This window comes from Nomascus leucogenys, chromosome 23 (assembly GCF_006542625.1).
Source record: "Nomascus leucogenys isolate Asia chromosome 23, Asia_NLE_v1, whole genome shotgun sequence".
Classification (NCBI taxonomy): domain Eukaryota; kingdom Metazoa; phylum Chordata; class Mammalia; order Primates; family Hylobatidae; genus Nomascus; species Nomascus leucogenys.
Window position 1 is genome coordinate 1,165,971 of NC_044403.1, and position 20,617 is coordinate 1,186,587.

At 41.1% G+C, this 20,617-nt stretch overlaps 1 protein-coding gene across 7 annotated transcripts in view; it reads left to right on the top strand.

Moving 5' to 3' along the window:
• BICD1 (BICD cargo adaptor 1) overlaps positions 1-20,617 on the top strand; it is a 272,490-nt gene that overhangs the window by 186,919 nt on the left and 64,954 nt on the right. For all 7 annotated transcript variants that reach the window (XR_004028348.1, XM_030804954.1, XM_030804958.1 and 4 more), the window contains exon 4: positions 9,603-10,028. Coding sequence is in view for 6 of the 7 variants with exons in the window: in XM_030804954.1 (XP_030660814.1) it covers positions 9,603-10,028 (426 nt within the window). In the remaining variant the exon portion in view is untranslated. The remainder of the gene's footprint in view (positions 1-9,602; positions 10,029-20,617) is intronic.

Sequence of the window (20,617 nt, forward strand, 5' to 3'; positions counted from 1 at the left end):
TTGAGACGGAGTCTCACTCTGTCACCAGGTTGGAGTGCAGTGGCGTGATCTTGGCTCACTGCAACCTCTGCCTCCTGGATTCAAGCGATTCTCCTGCCTCAGCCTCCCGAGTAGCTGGGACTACATGCATGTGCCACCACGCCCGGCTAATGTTTTATATTTTTAGTAGAGACAGGGTTTCAACGTGTTAGCCAGGATGGTCTCGATCCCCTGACCTCATGATCTTCCCGCCTTAGCCTCCCAAAGTGCTGAGATTACAGGTGTGAGCCACTGCGCCTGACCTAAGAAGGGTATTTTTTTGTTGTCCTTTTTTTCGTTATTGATGAAAACACATAGAGGATTTGAAACAAATTTACTTGAAGTGCAACTATTTAAAGTGGCCCTTCCTTCCCAATTCCTGCACTCCTCACTGCTCCCTAGAGCATGGTGAGAGCACGACCAGCAGCCTCCCTGGACAGCCTTCCCTGACCGCATGTGTAGACTGATGGACTCAGGAGGTTAATGAAGGCCAGCATTAGATATTCTTGAAAGACTGCCAGGGTATCCCTTGAGTATTCATTAACCCAGATGCTGGTTCTGGGAGAATTTGTACTGTCATTCCTGTTGTGAGTTTCCCCATGCTCTTCTCCCAGTAATTGAAACATGGAATCCAATGGTTAACTCAGAAGTTTTTTAAAAAGGAGGGGGGGACTTACACATTTTTTATTTCCAACATGCCATATGCTAATTTTCCCAATTAAGTATCTAATTAATTCATTCAAAATCATTTTCTGCACAGAGCGCCATTCTGGTTTTTTCTCTTAAATTGGGGGAAGTGAAATGCCCCAAGTCTCTCCCAGCTAAGAAAATGCTGTGTTTGTTTCCAGTGGTAATTGATCTTTATTTATAGATGCGAGCATCTATCATAAACTCTCTCTAATCAATAAAGTTTTTTGGTTTTTTGGGGTTTTTTTGAGACGGGGTCTTGCTCTGTCACCCAGGCTGGAATGCAGTGGCTTAATCTCGGCTCACTGCAACCTCCGCCTCCTGGTCTTGTGACTCGGCCTCCTGAGTAGCTGGGCTTACAGGCGTGTGCCACCATGCCCAGCTAATTTTTGTATTTTTAGTTGAGACAGGGTTTTGCCATGTTGCCCTCCCTATGTTGCCCAGCCTGGTCTCAAGTGATCGCCCACCGCCGCCTCCCAAAGTGCTGGGATTACAGGCATGAGCCACCATGCCTGGCCCTAATTAATGAAGTATTAAGTACAATATTGTATGTACAAATGCCACAGAGTTTTTTAAAGAGATGACAATGAGTAGCATTCGGTCACAAAATTGGGCTGTGTTGCTTTGTACCGAAGTTCCCCATACATTGTATAGTCCTTCAGCCTGGTTTGATGTTTCTCTAAACGGCAAAGCTACTACCATTTTAAAATGCTTAGTTCAAAGAATTTTCCCTTCTGAAGTATTATTTTTCTTTTAGTTATTTATTGATTATTTTCTAAGTACAGTGTAATTATTGTTTAAAAAGCACCTCTTTCTATAAAGAGTCTTTTTTCATTTGTTTACATTCCATTTCCTTCCATTCACCTACGATAGAGCCTGATCCACAGTAGATATTAAATAAATACTTGTTGAATAAAAAAACTGGCCAGGCACGGTGGCTCATGCCTGTAATCTCAGCACTTTGGGAGGCTGAGGAGGATCACTTGAGTCCAAAAGTTCGAGACCAGCCTGGGCAACGTGGGAAGACCTCATCTCTACCAAAAACAAAAAAAAATTAACCAAGTGTGATGATGCACACCTGTGATCCCAGCTACTTGGGAGGCTGAGATGGAAGGATTGCTTGAGCCTGGGAGGTTGAGGATGCAGTGAGCTGTGATCACACCTCTGTACTCCAGCCTGAGCGATAGAGAGAGACCCTGTCTCAAAGAAAAAAAAAGGGGGAAAAAAAGCAACAATTAAATCACACTTCTATTATGAAACATTTCCTCCAATGTCAGGTGATAATATATAAAAATATTGCCCTGGGCGGCCGGGCACGGTGGCTCACGCTTGTAATCCCAGCACTTTGGGGGGCCGAGGTGGGCGGATCACGAGGTCAGGAGATCGAGACCATCCTGGCTAACACGGTGAAACCCCATCTCTACTAAAAATACAAAAAATTAGCCAGGCGTGGTGGCGGGCACCTGTCGTCCCAGCTACTCGGAGAGGCTGAGGCAGGAGAATGGCGTGAACCCGGGAGGCGGAGCTTGCAGTGAGCCGAGACTGCGCCACTGCACTCCAGCCTGGGCGACAGATCCAGACTCCGTCTCAAAAAAAAAAAAAAAAGTATATATATATATAAAATTAGCCGGGCATGGTGGCGGGTGCCTGTAGTCCCAGCTACTCAGGAGGCTGAGGCAGGAGAATGGCTTGAACCCGGGAGGCAGAGGTTGCAGTGAGCTGAGATCACGCCACTGCACTCCAGCCTGGGTAACAGAGTGAGACTCTGATCCGTCTCAAAAAAAAAGAAAAGAGGCCAGGCTTGGTGGCTCATGCCTGTAATCCCAGCACTTGGGGGGGGCCGAGGTGGGCAGATCACCTGAGGTCTGGAGTTCGAGACCAGCCTGACCAACATGGAGAAACCCCGTCTCTACTAAAAATACAAAATTAGCCGGGCGTGGTGGCACATGCCTGTAATCCCAGCTACTAGGGAGGCTAAGGCTGGAGAATTGCTTGAACCTGGGAGGCAGAGGTTGTGGTGAGCCGAGATCACGCCATTGCACTCCAGCCTGGGCAACAAGAGTGAAACTCCATCTCAAAAAAAAAAAAAAGAATATCATAAGGTAATACCATAAAAGACCTAGGAAATGTATTCAATTCAGTTTTATTTCATTTAACCAGCATTTCAGGGGTATCTCTCTATGTGATCGTGTACTTTTTAGAGACAAAAGATACGGTCACTGGCTCAAAGAGCTTGTAGTCCCAATAGGGACTCCTAGCAATTTGTGTAAATGAATATTAAAGGCACATGTTAGGTTTGCAACACAGGGATAGATTAAGATCTTTAGAGTTCCTAAGCTCTGAAAGGATTATGATATCTAACCTTGACCCTCATGTAGTTTAAAAATAAAGTTATTAAACTGTGAAGTTGCTATAAGGAATCCTAATAAAGCACTTATTTTTCCTACAGTGACTGCTTTGGTGTTGCCTTTAAAATATCAAACACCAGTTTTTAAGCACCTTCTTGTTCTGTTCTGTTTCTTGCTTCCTCTGCTTTGCTGGGGCTCTAATCATATGGTGCAGCCTTACAACAACGGCACAGAAAGGAGTGATGAGTTTGCCTCAGTGGGCACCAAAGACTTCACAGTTAGGAGGAGATCCTTAACTTAGGTCTTAAAAGAGGAAGAAGAGTTTTCCAGATGACAGCCTTTTCCCAGGTGGAGAAACACGAAACAGCTGGGCGAATAGTAGGAGCTTGTACCGCATTTGAGTGAGTGGTGTGAGTGAAGCTGCCCAGACAGAAAGAGATCAGGGCCGGGCACGGTGCCTCGCTCCTGTAATCCCAACACTTTAGGAGGCCAAGTCACGAGGATCACTTGAGTTTAAGACCAGCCTGGGCAACATAGTGAGACCTCGTCTCTACAAAAAAATTTAAAAAATGAGGCGAGAGGATGACTTGAGTCCAGGAGGTTGAGGCTCCAATGAGCCATGCTGGTGCCACTGGACTCCTGCCTGGGTGACATGGCAAGAGATCGGGTCTTACGGGAAGTCTAGGCCATCAGTTTAATAAATACTACTGAATTTTAAACTCTGCAGTGCAAACTAAATTAATGTCTTCAAGTCAAGCCCAGAGTTAAGAAACTTTTTCTGTAAAGGGCCAGATAGTAAGTATTTTAGGTTTTGCAGCCACATGATCTCTCTTGCAGCCCTGCTCTGGTAGAAGCAGCCATAGACAATATGTAAACAAATAAATGGGAGTGTGTTCCAATAGAACTTTATACACAAAAATAGGTGGTGGGCTGGATTTGCTCCGGAGGACATACTACTACTATTTTTTTTTTTTTTTTTTTTGAGACGGAGTCTCGCTGTGTCGCCGAGGCTGGAGTGCAGTGGCGTGATCTCGGCTCACTACAAGCTCCGCCTCCGGGGTTCACGCCATCCTCCTGCCTCAGCCTCCCAAGTAGCTGGGACTACAGGTGCCCGCCACCACACCCGGCTAATTTTCTTGTATTTTTTAGTAGAGACGGGGTTTCACCGTGTTAGCCAGGATGATTTCGATCTCCTGACCTCATGATCCACCTGCCTCGGCCTCCCAAAGTGCTGGGATTACAGGCGTGAGCCACCGCGCCCGGCCAGGACATACTATTGGTTGGACAACCTCTGGTCTAGGCCATCAGTTTAACAAAGATTGCAGCAAAACAGGTCTACAATGCAAACTAATGTCTGCAAATATAAGCTTATCACATAATCTGGGGCAGTCAGAGGGTTGGTTGAAATACTAGGAAAGGTTGGCAAGAGGTGTCCTATGTTGTCCAGGGAAAGAAAAGGAAAGGGTTGGGAGGAAGATGACTTTACAATATTTTTTTTTTTTTTTTTTTTGAGACGGAGTCTAGCTCTTTTGCCCAGGCTGGAGTGCAGTGGCGCAATCCTGGCTCACTGCAAGCTCTGTCTCCTGGGTTGACGCCATTCTCCCACCTCAGCCTCCTGAGTAGCTGGGACTACAGGTGCCCACTACCATGCCCAGCTAAATTTTTTTGTATTTTTAGTAGAGACAGGGTTTCACCGTGTTAACCAGGATGGTCTTGATCTCCTGACCTCATGATCCGCCCGCCCCAGCCTCCCAAAGTGCTGGGATTACAGGCGCGAGTCACTGCGCCCGGCCCAACTTTACAGTATTTAAGCAGGCCTGGAAGAAACCATGACACAAGGAAACACACTGTTGTCTGAAGCAATTTCCAAGTTGCCTTTCTTATAACGACACTGAGGGCAATCCTTGCATCTCCTTTCATAAGGAGGTAAAGGCCCTTCTGATTTCCATACTCCTTCATCCCAAGTCACCTGCAAAGCAGTAAATCATGTTGTGCGTGCTTTTATGGATTCCTGTCTTCCTCCACACTTCATCCTCAGTTTCCCCCTGCTTCCTGGCTAACAGTTGAGATTCCTATAATCAGAGAATGAACCTTTCATTTCACTACCAGAGATAAAGTGAAAAATGCATGTTTTTGCTTGAAGTAACAACCTAGTTGAAATGCAGTCAGTCAGCAAATATAAAGGAAAGGTGGCTGGATGCTTTAGTGTGGGAAAGGTTGTTTGCTAGGTGGAAAAGGTTGGAGAGAGTCAGTCACAGGGCAGGAGCAGCAAACTCAAATGACCACAAGCAGCTTATAAATAGCATTAAGTATAAGATGTAAAGAGAAAGTAGAGGCCGAGTGCAGTGGCTCATGCCTATAATCCCAGCACTTCGGGAGGCTGAGGTGGAAGGATTGCTTCAGTCCAGGAGTTTGAGACCAGCCTGGGCAACATGGCAAAACCTTGTCTCTACAAAATAAAAAAGAAAAGAAAAGAAAAGAAAAAAGCCAAGCATGGAGGTATGCGCCTGCAATCCCAGCTACCCAGGAGGCTGAGGCGGGAGGATTGATTGAGCCTGGGAGATCGAGGCTGTAGTAAGCTGTGATCAAGCCACTGTACTCCAGCCTGGGCAACAGAGCAAGACCCTGTCACAGACAAACAAACAAAAGAAAAAGTAGATGGAAAAGGAACAGCCAGTGCTCACTTACAGGTGATTTTTGTCCTCTGTCAAGGTGGGCCCGGTGTTGCCTGAATTTTTTATTTTTTTATTTTTATTTATTTATTTATTTTGAGATGGAGTCTTGCTCTGTTGCCCAGGCTGGAGTGCAGTGGCGTGATCTCGGCTCACTGCAACCTCTGCTTCCTGCGTTCACGCCATTCTCCTGCCTCAGCCTTCCAAGTAGCTGGGACTACAGGCGCCTGCCACCATGCCCCACTACTTTTTTGTATTTTTAGTAGAGACGGGGTTTCACTGTGTTAGCTAGGATGGTCTTGATCTCCTGACCTCGTGATCCGCCCGCCCCAGCCTCCCAAAGTGCTGGGATTACAGGCGTGAGCCACTGCGCCCAGCCCAAACTTTTGATTTTTTTAAGAAAGAAGTCAGAAGTTTTCAAATGTTTGTGAAATCATCAGTTTTCTAAATATTGGCAATCAATTCCAAAAGTTTTATAATGTGTTACAAGCCAAATAAAGCACATCCATAGGCTCGATGGTCTATGGGCAACGCTTGTGATCTCTGCTCTAAAACAGCTGATGTCCGAATTGGTGGAAGGGACACCGGAGCACACACCAGCCTGGGTAGCCCACTAGAGCACAGAATGCAAACTACAGGGACACATGCCTTTGAGCAGGTAGCTGATAGCCAGGAGCTGTTAAGTTATTCTGTGTCCCAGGCCAAGTAATAACTTCTTGGACTTTTGAAAAGTATATTTCATTTCCATGCCATCATGTTTGTAACATGCTGTTTATAGTGCCCATTTATCATTTTTCCCAAAGTGCAATTTTTCTCCCATGAAGTACTCATAATCTTAAGTAATGTAGTTGATATGTAACCCAGAAACTCCTACTCGATTAGAAGACAGTTATTGGTAGTATGCTATTGAGAGATTTGTTAATTTTTTGTTATATTTATTCAAATGCATATTGATGGTAGAACAATTAGCACTTTCTAGTTTTCATTCTAAATAATGTATATTATAAATAATGGTCTCCAATATTGACTCTTTTGAGTAATTCTATCAGGGACACGTTGAAATTCCAATGACCTTTTTTTTTTTTTTTTTTGCCTTAGAGGCATCTTTCATACATAATGTATTTCTTTTCTTTTTTTTTTTTTTTTTTTCCTCAAGACAGGGCCTCACTCTGCCACCCAGATTGGAGTGCAGTGACACCATCAGGGCTCACCGCAGCCTTCACCTCCCTGGGCTTGAGTGATCCTCCCACCTCATCCTCCCGAATAGCTGGGACTACAGGTGCATGCCCCCACACCTGGCTAATTTTCTTATTTTTTCTAGAGAGAGGGTTTCATTATGTTGCCCAGGCTGGTCTCAATCTCCTGTGCTCAAGCAATTCACCTGCCTTGGCCTCCCAAAGTGCTGAGATTACAGGCCTGAGCCACCGTGCCCAGCCCTCATAATGCATTCACGCACCATAGTGTGGTGAGCACATTCTTTCACTGAAATAACACTATCCATATTCACATGTACAACTAGCATTGTTAGAAACATCTGCTATGCATGTCTTTATGAGTTGCATTCTATTAGAGCACCACAGTGTTCCAGTGACCAGTGAGTGCTGGTTTACCATCAGCTTTCATTGTTCCCTTCTGACAGTGTATTTCTCAATTTTTTCCTGGGCCCAGTGCTGCCCAGAGTAAAGGCTACATTCTTCACTCCTCCTTGCAGCCAAATGGCATAAGACTAGTACCAGCCAATGGTATAAAACAAGTGATGTGGGTAACTTTTAATGTCCTTAAAGGGAGAGAGTGTGCCCCTTATTTCGTCCCACCGCTTAGAATGTGATCAAATGGCAAGCCACCTTAGATAGTATGGTCTAGACTTGAAGGCCGTACAACAACAGAGAAAGAGCCTGGCTCCTGGATGACCTCATGGAGCAGAGATTCCCTACTAGCCCTTAACTGTCTACCTCCGTACTGTTACATAAGAGAAAAACTTCTGGCCGGGTGTGGTGGCTCACGCCTGTAATCCCAGCACTTTGGGAGGCTGAGGTGGGCAGATCACAAGGTCAGGAGATCAAGACCATCCTGGCTAACACAGTGAAACCCCGTCTCTACTAAAAATACAAAAAATTAGCCGGGCGTGGTGGCGGGTGCCTGTAGTCCCAGCTACTCAGGAGGCTGAAGCAGGAGAATGGCCTGGAGGCAGAGCTTGCAGTGAGCCGAGATCGCACCACTGCACTCCAGCCTGGGCAACAGAGCGAGACTCCATCTCACAAAAAAAAAAGAAAAAAGAAAAACTTCCATCTTGGCTAAGTCACTCTTGTTTAGGTGTCTGTTACATCAGCCAGCTTACATCCCAACCAAATCTCTACCCTAACTTCTGCGAGACAAACCATTGCATTGAGATTACGTAAAGGGAAGTTGGGGGAGAAAGAGAAATATATGATGATGATACTGGTCTACGTTCCCTATTCTTCAGTTTTTAAAATATTTTTTAAAATTCAAGTTCAAACTAATATATATGCTAAAATAAATATGAAACTAAGCACATAGTTTGTATTAGCATCTAATATCATGATGACTTTATTTTACTTTTTCTAGTTTATTTTTTCATTCCCTGTAGTTCTTTATTCAGCAAATGGCACATTGAACAGCAGAATTCTGTTTTAAACACCAAGAAGGAACACTGAAGCACTGTGAGGAGCAATGAGGTGGATAAAAAAATACTTCCTTTCTCTAAGAAGATTACAGTGTACTTGTGGAGATAAAATGTTTCTTAAAAGGTGGCATGTGATAAGTGCCATGGAAAAGATCTCAAGGAGGCATGTCGGCTCCGAGGAGACATCCCTGTCACCCGTGGGCCTTCGTGACCAAGAGGTTGTTTGAGGAGGTTTATTTTGACTGCATTTCAAAAGAATATTACCTCAATAACAATATATGGCCAGGTGCAGTAGTTCACACATATAATCCTAGCACTTTGGGAGGCCAAGGCCTGAGGATTGCTTGAGCCCAGGAGTTCAAGAGCAGCCTGGGCAATACAGTGAGACCCGTCTCTACAAGAAATAAAAACAAAAAATAAAAAAACAGCCAGGTATGGTGGTACATGCCTGTGATCCTAGCTACCTGAGGAGCTGAAATGGGAAGATCACTTGAGCCCGGGAGGTTGAGGCTGCAGTGAGCCATGCTCATACCTCTGCACCCCAGTCTGGGCAATAGAGCGAGACCCTGTCTCAAAACAAACAGACAAACCAACAAAAGCAACGTAGGTATTTTTTGTTACTGGATAGTTTACGTAACTGTTCTTTCGGATTCTGTCTATCCTTTAAGCACATAACAATGATCTTTGCATTTTCATCTTACTCTCAAACATTACTGAGATTATGTTGTTATGATCGTTAACAAATTTATCTCTGGGTATAAAAATTTCCTCATTATTAATAAGGAAATAAAACAAAGTAATGGTGATGATACAATCTTTTCTTAGATTGCAAATATTCTCATAAATTATTACCAAAAATATTCCCTATTTATTAGGCAAACAGTGCCCCCTTTTGACCACTGAATCCTATAAAAGAAATCCTAAGACAATAGACTCTTCATCTCTGCTAAAAATTGAATTATATAGTTATATAGATTTATATTATTAGATCTAATTATATATAACATATTTATGTTATATCACTATAATACCTAATTATATATTTTATATATAGTATATAATTTCTAAAGAAACTATCCTATATAACTTTAAGGATATACTGTGTGCTTTTTATTTATTTTTTAGACTCATGTTGTATTTTGTTAAATGATTAGGTCCACTAGAGTGTTTAATGGCAGTTTTGTAAGATCCACATTTTAGTTTTATGAATCTTCTTTATCCTGTCTGATTCAGGTTGAATACGAAGGCTTAAAGCATGAGATTAAGCGATTTGAGGAGGAGACGGTACTGCTGAACAGCCAGCTGGAAGATGCCATCCGACTGAAAGAGATTGCTGAGCACCAACTGGAAGAAGCCCTCGAGACTTTAAAAAATGAAAGAGAGCAAAAGAACAACCTGCGGAAGGAGCTCTCCCAGTATATCAGCCTCAATGATAACCACATCAGCATCTCAGTAGATGGACTCAAGTTTGCCGAGGATGGGAGTGAACCAAACAATGATGACAAAATGAACGGTCATATCCATGGGCCTCTTGTGAAACTGAATGGAGACTATCGGACTCCCACCTTAAGGAAAGGAGAGTCTCTGAACCCTGTCTCTGACTTATTCAGTGAGCTGAACATTTCAGAAATACAGAAGTTGAGGCAGCAGCTTATGCAGGTAAGAACTTTGTTTAGGGCCGCTAGAGTGAATTTCTTGTAGATTGCATGTGGCATGTTGTGGGACTTCTGATTCTTGCATTTCACTTCCAGATTTCTTTTCTTTTCTTTTTACTTTTCTTCTCTTTTCTTTTCTTTTATTCTGTTCTTTTCAAGACAGAGTCTTGCTCCGTCGCCCAGGCTGGAGTACAGTGGTGCAATTTCGGCTCACTGCAACCTCCGCCTCCCAGGTTCAAGCGATTCTCCTGCCTCAGCCTCCCGAGTAGCTGGGACTACAGGTGCCTGCCACCATGCCTGGCTAATTTTTTTGTATTTTTAGTAGAGACGGGGTTTCACCGTATTAGCCAAGATGGTCTTGATATCCTGACCTCGTGATCCACCCGCCTCAGCCTCCCAAAGTGCTGGGATTACAGGCGTGAGCCACCACGCCCAGCCCCAGATTTCTTTTCTAAATATCACTTCTTCAACTAGAAACTTTGAAAGTGCAATATTTTAGAAAGACATGACAGAAGGAGGGTTAAAGAGAAATGCAATCTCTCATTTGCATCACTTCAAGAAATGAACTTCTGAGAGCCATAAATTGAGTTCCAATGAAGTCTGAGAAAAGACAGAAAAAAAAGTTCCCTGGGCCGGGCGCGGTGGCTCACACCTGTAATCCCAGCACTTTGAGAGGCTGAGGCGGGCGGATCACCTGAAGTCAGGAGTTCAAGACCAGCCTGGCCAACGTGGTGAAACCCCATCTCTACTAAAAATACAACAAATTAGCTGGACGTGGTGGCGGGTGCCTGTAATCCCACCTACTCAGGAGGCTGAGGCAGGAGAATCACTTGAACCCAGGAGGCGGAGATTGCAGTGAGCCGAGATCGCCATTGCACTCCAGCCTGGGCAACAAGAGTGAAACTTCGTCTCAAAAAAAAAGAAAAGAAAAAGAAAAAAGAAAAGACAGAACCTTAATGCATTTCCGATTAACAAAAGAATTCAAAAGCTTTATATACAAGTAAAATGATGGAAACCATGCAGTTTTCATCACAAGCAACTGTGTATATAGCTTCCAGATTTATGGTTACATTTCACAGGAATACTTGAAGCCTTTAAAGACGTAAAGGACTTCCTATGTACAAATTATCCAGGATACCATATGATTAAAAATACAGAACAGGTATAATCTAAGACCAAAGGATTCTTATTGCAATATGAGTTAAACCTGAAGTTTTTAGCATCTTCAAATCAAATGTCTTGTGAAGAGTCCCAGCCTTGAACCTTACTTCCTTGTGAAATCACTTTCTAGTTAGAGTCTTGCCTTCCTGCCACATGTAATGGAAATGTTGTTTAAGGAACAGCAGCATTACCATCACCTGGGGGCTTATTTATACAAATTGTGGAGCTCCATGTAGATCTACTGAGCTAGAAATCTGGTATAACAAGCTTGTTAAGTGATTAAATTTGAGGCTTAATCTTCAATCTCAATCTTATCCCTCCAAGGTTCTGCATGTATAGCTGATAATTAGAGGCTGTTAAGCCTCTGGCAGTCATCTGCCTCCACGGAAATGATGACTGGAAAAGTGAAATTAGCAGAAATAAGTAAGAGAACGGAGAGCCAATGATGTTGATTTGTTAACAGGTTTATTTTCTATGTCTTTTTGCTCAGTTTACACTAATATGACTAAATTGATTGAAACAGAAAACGTATTTCCTTGTGAAAAAGTTTTACATGACAGATATATTCATAAGAATTTGTGCCCCCCAGATTGAATACCATTAAATAGAAGTTACATGAGTTTTTTTTTAACTCTCATGTTGGTGGCTTTGAGATAAAAAGTTAGTGGGTTCAGGCTTTTTGTTTCTTCCTTTTATTTTGGTGTCAGTGCAGAAGGTAATAGAAAAAGAGGCTTCTATGCATAAAACAGCACAACAGTTTTCCACCAGGTCATCTACTGGCTGAAAGCTCAGAGCTGTGCTCAGATTTAATTCTAAATGTGATCTGAATTGGGTAATACAAAAGTCTAAAAAAGATGAAAAGTTCAATTAAAAGAATGGTGGAAAACAAGTAAGTTCTCAGCAGGAGACCGGCTCTCCTGAGTTCTCAATAGACTGTCGTTTTCGTTTGGGTGAGGCGGTTCCTCATTGCCAGAGAATGTTTTCTTCCTTGAGAAGGTTTAGCATCTCTGATCCCAACTCGTGAGATGCTGGTTACATTTCATCAGTTGAAGTGATGACCAGAAACTCCCCATGTATTTCAAATGCTCTGAGAGTCACACTAGTTGACAGTCATTCTTAGAGGACAGCACTTTACTTTCCCATGGAATGGGATACATAATACCCTCCTCAGAGTGTCATGAAGGTTTATGAGTTATATGCAGAGTGCTGAGAACGGGGACTAGCGCACAGTAAATGCTCAGTAATTATGAACTGTTATCATTATGTCATCTCCATTGGTCCTTTAATTTATTAGGCACTCACTTTATAATAATTTAGATAATTATTATTAACTATTATTTTTGGCTATTAGCTCAAGGATAATCATCCCAAAAGGGACTGATGTGGATACTGGTAGGAATATAGAAAAATAACAGTTAAGTCTCATGGTGCAAGAAGGTCTGAGAAAGGATATTCATTTAGCAAAATGTTAGGGTGAGAAAAACTTTGCTGGATAAACCCTCCCTCAGTCTATTAGAAAGCTGTGTCCCTTCAAATCTTTCTTCAACCCTTAACTGATGCTGACAGTTTGCAAAGGTGTAGAGGGGCGCAGGTAGGTCCTTATATCCCAAAGTTTGCTCCAGATTTAGTTGTGAAAACCAGGTTCAACACTGGAAGGGCTCTGCAGCTTCCAATCTCATACTAACAACACTAACCGTAAATTTTTTTTTAGGTAGAATATCCATTTATCTTCTTGTAATCAGCATTTTTAAAAAGCATATCAGCTTTTCCTAAGAATATATTTTATTCAAATGAGTAAATTCATGAGAAGTATACCTTCTCATGAATTATTTCTTTGCAATACAGTTTTTTCCGTAGCCACACATCTTTTTGGGTTAAATTTATGTAAATAAACACATTTAAATAAACACATTACAAAAACATTACAGGATACATTGCCTAGAATTTATTGTAATTGGCTTTGATGTTAATAAGGATTAAAAATAATATGGCAATTCTGATCAATGAGAGTACTGTGCACCTGAAGCATATATGTCTCAGTACCATTGTTCTGGAAATTATGAAGAGGAACCAATCAAATGTACTTTAAGTATAGCTATCTGGAATGCTTGGGGCCAGGTGTGTTTTAAAAATTCAAGTTTCAGATTGTAGAAAGGTAATATGCAGCATATACCATATAGATTGTGATATCTCCACTGGGATCAGATGCAGCATCCAGTGATCAAATAATATTAACATTTCTGCAGTGAAATGTAAGCATTCACACTAAGAATAAGATGAGGACCATTAAAGGCCTTACACCAGTCAGGTGCAGTTTGGCTGCCCTGGGAGTTTAGGACTGTCTGAATATTGCCAAGTGAGTTTTATCATAACCAAGTGAGTTATGATAAAACTTGATTTCGAGCTTTTTGGATTTTGCAGTTGCAGGTGTTGTAGGAATAGCACTGTCCTGTTGGGCAGCTGTCAGTTTTGCGCACCTCAGCTTATAGTGTCAACATACTTGGGACGTGACAGTTTGTATTTTCATTTTTTTAAATTATTATTATACTTTAAGTTGTAGGGTACAGGTGCACAACGTGCAGGTTTGTTACATATGTATCCATGTGCCCTGTTGGTGTGCTGCACCCATTAACTCGTCATTTACATTAGGTATATCTCCTAATGCTGTCCCTGACAGATTGTATTTTCATAGTTCTCTTATCTCTTAGGATTTCTCCTGGCCTGGATCCAAAACACTGCACGAGAGAGGAGGCCTTGCGCCTCTAAATCCAACAGCTGTGCGTAGCTAACAGCTCATGACAGTGTAAAGGGCACAGGCAAGGCTGAAACACCCTGAACCAGCTGATACGCAGCATTTCAGGTTTTCTTCCTTTTGATCAAGTACCCCTTTGATGGAGTAAGTTCAAGAGATCTATAGTACAACATGGTGACTATAGTTAATGTATTGTATTGAAAATAAAAGAGTAGTTTTAAGTGTTCTCAGTGTTGTAGAACCCCTAAATGTAGATCCGCATGTTGGATGGGCAGTAAGCCAAATACTGACACATCAGTGCTTAGCAGCAGAGAAAGGTGTATTCATTTTGGCCAAAAATGACATTGTGGGAGAGGCAATCTATCAAATCATACCTGCCTTTGAACGTAACTGGGGGTTTTTGTGAGTAAGGCAGCTATGCAGGAGATGAAATCCCCCAATGATCAAAGTTGTTTGCGTCCTTTAGCTCAATCAGATTTCTGGATGCCATCAAGGAGGTCTGCATGACCTAAGGATCATTGTTCTTTGAAAGGAAAACAAGTTCATTAATCTTACTGGCTGCCAGGGTTAGGATGCAAAGTTAATCAATTATTAGTGACTACCGCCTACCGAATGACTACGTGCAGGCAGTCATGCATGGAGGAAGAAAAGGACAAAGAGAAAGGAAAATAAGTAAAAAACAAACGTTTAATGATTTTGATAATATAGGCTCAGTTGCATCACCACAAACATGATAAGTATGTCAGGTCATGCCTGTCATAATTAGCTCAATTTCCACTTTGCCTACATATTTCAAAACATCATGCTGTACATGATAAATATATACAATTTTTGTCAGTTAAATACATTAATTTGTTTTTAAAGAACTCCTTTGAAAACAGTATACCTAGTCCATACCCTTTCTTCTCCTACAAGGCTCAATGTATGCCCATGAGTTATGTTTTCCCATCCATAGATATTTATTTAACCTGGTTCCAGGAAAAAAAAAAAAATGCCTCTGTCGATGAAGCAAGTCAAACTCTGTAAAATATTTTAAGAGATTTATTCTGAGCCAAGTATGAGTGACCATGGCCTGTGACATAGCCCTGAGGAGGTCCTGAGAACATATGCCCAAGGTGGTTGGGGTACAGCTTGGTTTTATATATTTTAGGGAGGCATGAGACATCAATTAAATACATTTAAGAAATACATTGGGCCGGGTGCAGTGGCTCACGCCTGTAATCCCAACACTTTGGGAGGCCAAGGTGGGTGGATCGTGAAGTCAAGAGATTGAGACCATCCTGGCCAACATGGTGAAACCCTGTCTCTACTAAAAAAAATACAAAAATTAGCTGGGCATGGTGATGTGTGCCTGTAGTCCCAGCTACTTGGGAGGCTGAGGCAGGAGAATCGCTTGAACCCAGGAGGCGGAGGTTGCAGTGAGCCGAGATCGCGCCACTGCACTCCAGCCTGCGACAGATCAAGACTCCGTCTCAAAAAAAAGAAAAAAAAAGGAAATAACATTAGTTTGGTTCAGAAAGGTGGGACAGCTCAAAGCGGGGGCTTCCAGGTGATAGGTAAATTTAAACATTTTCTGGTTGACAGTTGGTTGAGTTTATCTGAAGGCCTGGAATCAGTGGAAAGAAAACGTTCAGGTTAAGATAAAGGATTGTGGAGACCAAGTTTTATTGTGCAGAAGAAGCTCTCAGATAGCTGACTTCAGAGAGAGCAGGTTGTAAAATGTTTCTTATTGCCCTTAGAAGGGTGCCTGGCTCTTAGCTGATTATCTCCTGGATCTGGAAAGGAAGGAAGGAAAACAAAGCGGGGAAAGGGGATTCTCTACAGAATGTGGATTTTTCCCACAAGAGACTTTGCAGGGCAATTTCAAGGTATGGCAAGGAAATATATTTTGGTTTTCTTCCTTTGCCAGTGTCAGATTGGAAAGTAAGTCTTGATATACAGGGTTAAATAAAACCCATCCGATGAGAACTTATGGTTTGTAGGGCATGACTCCCCAGACCCCTTAGATAGGAATTTGGGCCAAAAAAAAAAGTCAGAGCTTCGTCCTCACCTCTGCCTTAATTATCAGGAATGTTGAGTGAATTGTTTTGCTTCTCTGAGGCTCATTCAAAAGGGGAAAGTAATAAATTAGCCCCACCATTTGTCTCTGCCATGCCTTTGTTGGAACTACGGAAAAAACAAAACAAAAATCAGATCTCCTTCTTCAAGCCGTCATACTGCCATCTGCTGGGAAATGGTAATAAGAAGTATAAACATTTATAGCTACTGCAATTTAAATAGCACCTCCTGGAGTTGTTTGCATACGAGCTGCAGACTTCTGCATCGAAGCCCAGGTGATAATGCCGTGCCTCCTCTGTAGAATTGTGAGGACCAAATGGGATGGTAAATATGAAACTGTGAATAAGTCACAACATTTTATAAATTATTATTGTCCTGGAAACTGCCATCAAGTTTCGAGATGCCAAGAAGGTCCCCACTATCCCTTTGTATAAACAGTCAATACATAAATTATAAAAAGCATGGGAAAGGCAAGTGATGGTAAGCCTATATCTAAATTAGGGAGAGCTTTTTCCCAGAACAAATTAGAATGAATATTTTACTGAACTGTATGCCTTCCTAGGTTATGGAATAAAATACAGGAATATTTTAAACTTAGCTAATCATGCTAAGTTTCACATAATACAGAAACACATACACAAAAAATACAGTAAGAAAACATTTTGATTAACTTCAGAGTCTCTATAAACTTGACAATGGTCCTTGATAGTGAATAGCTCAATGAGTGTCATCCTTTATTCATGAGAGAAGTTTTTCAGAGTATTATCGGATAAATTATTTTGGTTTTTTGGTGCCCTCAAGACCTCATTATTTCAAATAGGTTGTAATTGACATTTTCCAGTGACAGTCAAATACCTTAATTAGTTTTATTAGAATGAAAATAAGTAGATCCTGTCTGGAAATACTAACTAAATTACTTAATCTATTTAAAGGTGTCCTGTATGCTTGTGCTGAAATTTCTGTCTTTGATAAATAGCCTCTAACTTTACATCTGCATAGAGTCAAACTAAGCAGGCGAAAACTCTTTGGATTTTTTTTTCGGTATCATGCTGGATACATAATTCCACATGTAGTATGAGAAAACAGTAATGTTTCTGTAAAACTAAAATTAATATATTTTGTTGCATCTTCATGGGTGTGGAAAAAATAGATTCATGTTATGTTTTGATCCACTCTATTAAAGGCAATTTTAATTTTTTCTATAATGATTGAGGTTAAGTGGTGATGGTAATTTGTTATATGTCCCATAAGAGTTCAAAGCAATTTTTATATATTTGCTTAATTGGTTGCTGCTTATAACAAATGTATGGAGTAGAGAGTATTATTATCTTCATATTATAGATAGGGAAACTGAGGCACGACTGGGCTATGTCATTAGTTCAAGGTCAAAAATCTAGTAAGTGGAGTTGCTACACAGAGAGAGTCGAACAAGTGAAATACTATCTCTGCTTAAAGACTCACAGAATATTTATAGGATGACATTAATGAAAACAAGATTGGTCAGTTCTTGGGTTCTGAAACTTAAAATGACAAGTATAATTATTTCCTAGTACAAAGCTGACAACTTAAATGGTTAAACTATTACAGATTTTATAGTTAGAGATTACAAACTAGCTGGGCACAGTGGCTCATACCTGTAATCCCAGCACTGCGGGAGGCTGAGGCAGGACGATAGCTTGAGGCCAGGGGTTTGAGACCAGCCTGGGCCACATGGCAAAACCCCATCTCTACCAAAAATACCAAAAAAAAATTAGCTGGGCACGGTGGTGCGTGCCTGTAGTCCCAGGTACTCAGAGGCTGAGTGGGAGCATTGCTTGAGCCTGGGAGGAGGTCAAGGCTGCAGTGAGCCGTGATCATGCCACTGCACTCCAGCCTAGGTGAAAGAGCATGACCCTATCTCAATAAATAAATAAAATAAAAATAAATGGAATCATACAATGTGTGGTCTTTTGTGACTGGCTTCTTTCACTTAGCATAACATTTTATTTATTTTTATTTTTTTTATTTTTTATTTTTTTATTATACTTTAGGTTTTAGGGTACATGTGCACAATGTGCAGGTTTGTTACGTATGTATCCATGTGCCATGTTGGTGTGCTGCACCCATTAACTCGTCATTTAGCATTAGGTATATCTCCTAATGCTGTCCCTCCCCCCTCCCCCCACCCCACAACAGTCCCCGGAATGTGATGTTCCCCTTCCTGTGTCCATGAGTTCTCATTGTTCAATTCCCACCTATGAGTGAGAACATGCGGTGTTTGGTTTTTTGTCCTTGCAATAGTTTACTGAGAATGATGTTTTCCAGTTTCATCCATGTCCCTACAAAGGACATGAACTCATCATTTTTTATGGCTGCATAGTATTCCATGGTGTATATGTGCCACATTTTCTTAATCCAGTCTATCATTGTTGGACATTTGGGTTGGTTCCAAGTCTTTCCTATTGTGAATAGTGCCGCAATAAACATACGTGTGCATGTGTCTTTATAGCAGCATGATTTATAGTCCTTTGGGTATATACCCAGTAATGGGATGGCTGGGTCAAATGGTATTTCTAGTTCTAGATCCCTGAGAATCGCCACACTGACTTCCACAATGGCATTAAAAAATCAGGAAACAACAGGTGCTGGAGAGGATGTGGAGAAATAGGAACACTTTTACACTGTTGGTGGAAAGCATAACATTTTAAAGGTTCGTCCATGCTGTAATATATCAGCACTTCATTTTCATTTCTTTCTATTGTCAAATCATACTCCATGGTATGCAGATACCACATTTCATGTAACCATTCATCAGTTGATGGACATTTTAGCTGTTTCTGTTTTTTTAGCTGTTATCAATAAAGCTGCTATGAACATTTGTGTACAAGTTTTTGTGTGCACATATGTTTTAATTCCCAGGGGGAGTTAATACTAGAGGTGGAAATGCTGGGTCATATGGTAATTCTATGTTTTACCTTCTGAGGAACTGCTGGTTTTGAAAACAAATTGAGTGTACCATTTTATATCCCCACCAGCAGTGTATGAGGGTTCCGATTTCTCCACATTGTCACTAACACTTGTTATTATGTGCCTTTTCAATCATAGCCATCCTGGTGGATGTGAAGTGGTATTTCAGTATCATCTTGACTTGTATTTCCTTGATGGCTATGATGTTGGGCATCTTTTCATGTACTTATTGGCCCTTTTATATCTTCTGTGAAAAAATGTCTATTCAGATTATTTTTTGACTGGGTTGTCTTTTTATTTCTGAGTTGAAAGAGTTCTTCACTGATTTGGATACAAATCCCTTATCATAAAAGTGATTTATGATTTGCAAATATTTTCTCCCATTCTGTGGGTTGTCTTTTCACTTTCTTGATGGTGTCCTTTGATGTACAAAGGAGTTTTTTTTTTTTTTAAAGAGATGGGTCTCACTATGTTGCCCAGGCTGGAGTGCAGTGGCTATTCATAGGCACAATCATATGCCACTATGCCCAGCTAAAAAAACTTTTTAATCTTGATGTGTCTAGTTTATTTTTTTTCTTTTGTTGTTTGTGCTTTTGGTGTCATACAAAACTGTTGTCTAATCTAAGGTCATGAACATTCATGGCTAGGTTTTCCTCTAAGAGTTTTATAGTTTATCTCTTACATTTAGGTCTTTGATCCATTTTGACTTAATTTTTGAATATGATGTGAGGAAGAGATCAACATTACTATTTTACATGTGGGCATCCAGTTGTCCCAGCACCATTTGTTGAAAAGACTATTCTATTCTTTCTTTCCCCCATTGAATTATCTTTGCACCCTTGTCCAAAATCAATTGGTCATAGATGTATATATGGGCTTATTTCTAGACTTTCAATTCTATTCCATTAATTTATATGTCTGTTTTTATGCCAATACTATAGTATCTTGATTATAGTTTTTTTGTAGCAATTTTTGAAATAGGAAAGTTTGCTAGTTCTTTTTCAAGAAGTTTCTTCAGGACTGTTTTGGCTATTCTAGGTCCTTTGCATTTCCATATAAATTTTATGACCATCTTGTCAATTTCTGCAAAGAATCCAGCTGAAATTTTGTTGGAGTTTGCATTGAATATGTAAATCAATTTGGGTAGTATTGCCATCTTAACATTCAGTTTTTTGACCCAAAAACAGGGGCTGTTTATCCCTTTATTTAGGTCTTCTTTCATTTCTTTCAACAATGCTTTATAATTTTCAGAGTACAGATGGTCCTTGACTTGTGATGGTTCGTCTAGACTTTCTGATTTAACAATGGTGTTAAAGCAATACACACTTAGTAGAAACCATACTTTGAGTACCTATACAACTGTTTTTCATTTTCAGTACAGTAGTCAATAAATTACATGAGATAGTCAACATTTTATTATAAGATAGGCTTTGAGGGGGGCTGGGCATGGTGGCTCATGCCTGTAATCCTAGCACTTTGGGAGGCTGCGATGGGTGGATCATCTGAGGTCGGGAGTTCGAGACCAGCCTGACCAACAAGGTGAAACCCCGTCTCTACTAAAAATACAAAAATTAGCCAGGTGTGGTAGTGTGCGCCTGTAATCCCAGCTACTTGGGAGGCTGAGACAAGAGAATTGCTTGAACCCAGGAGCCAGAGGTTGCAGTGATCTGAGATTG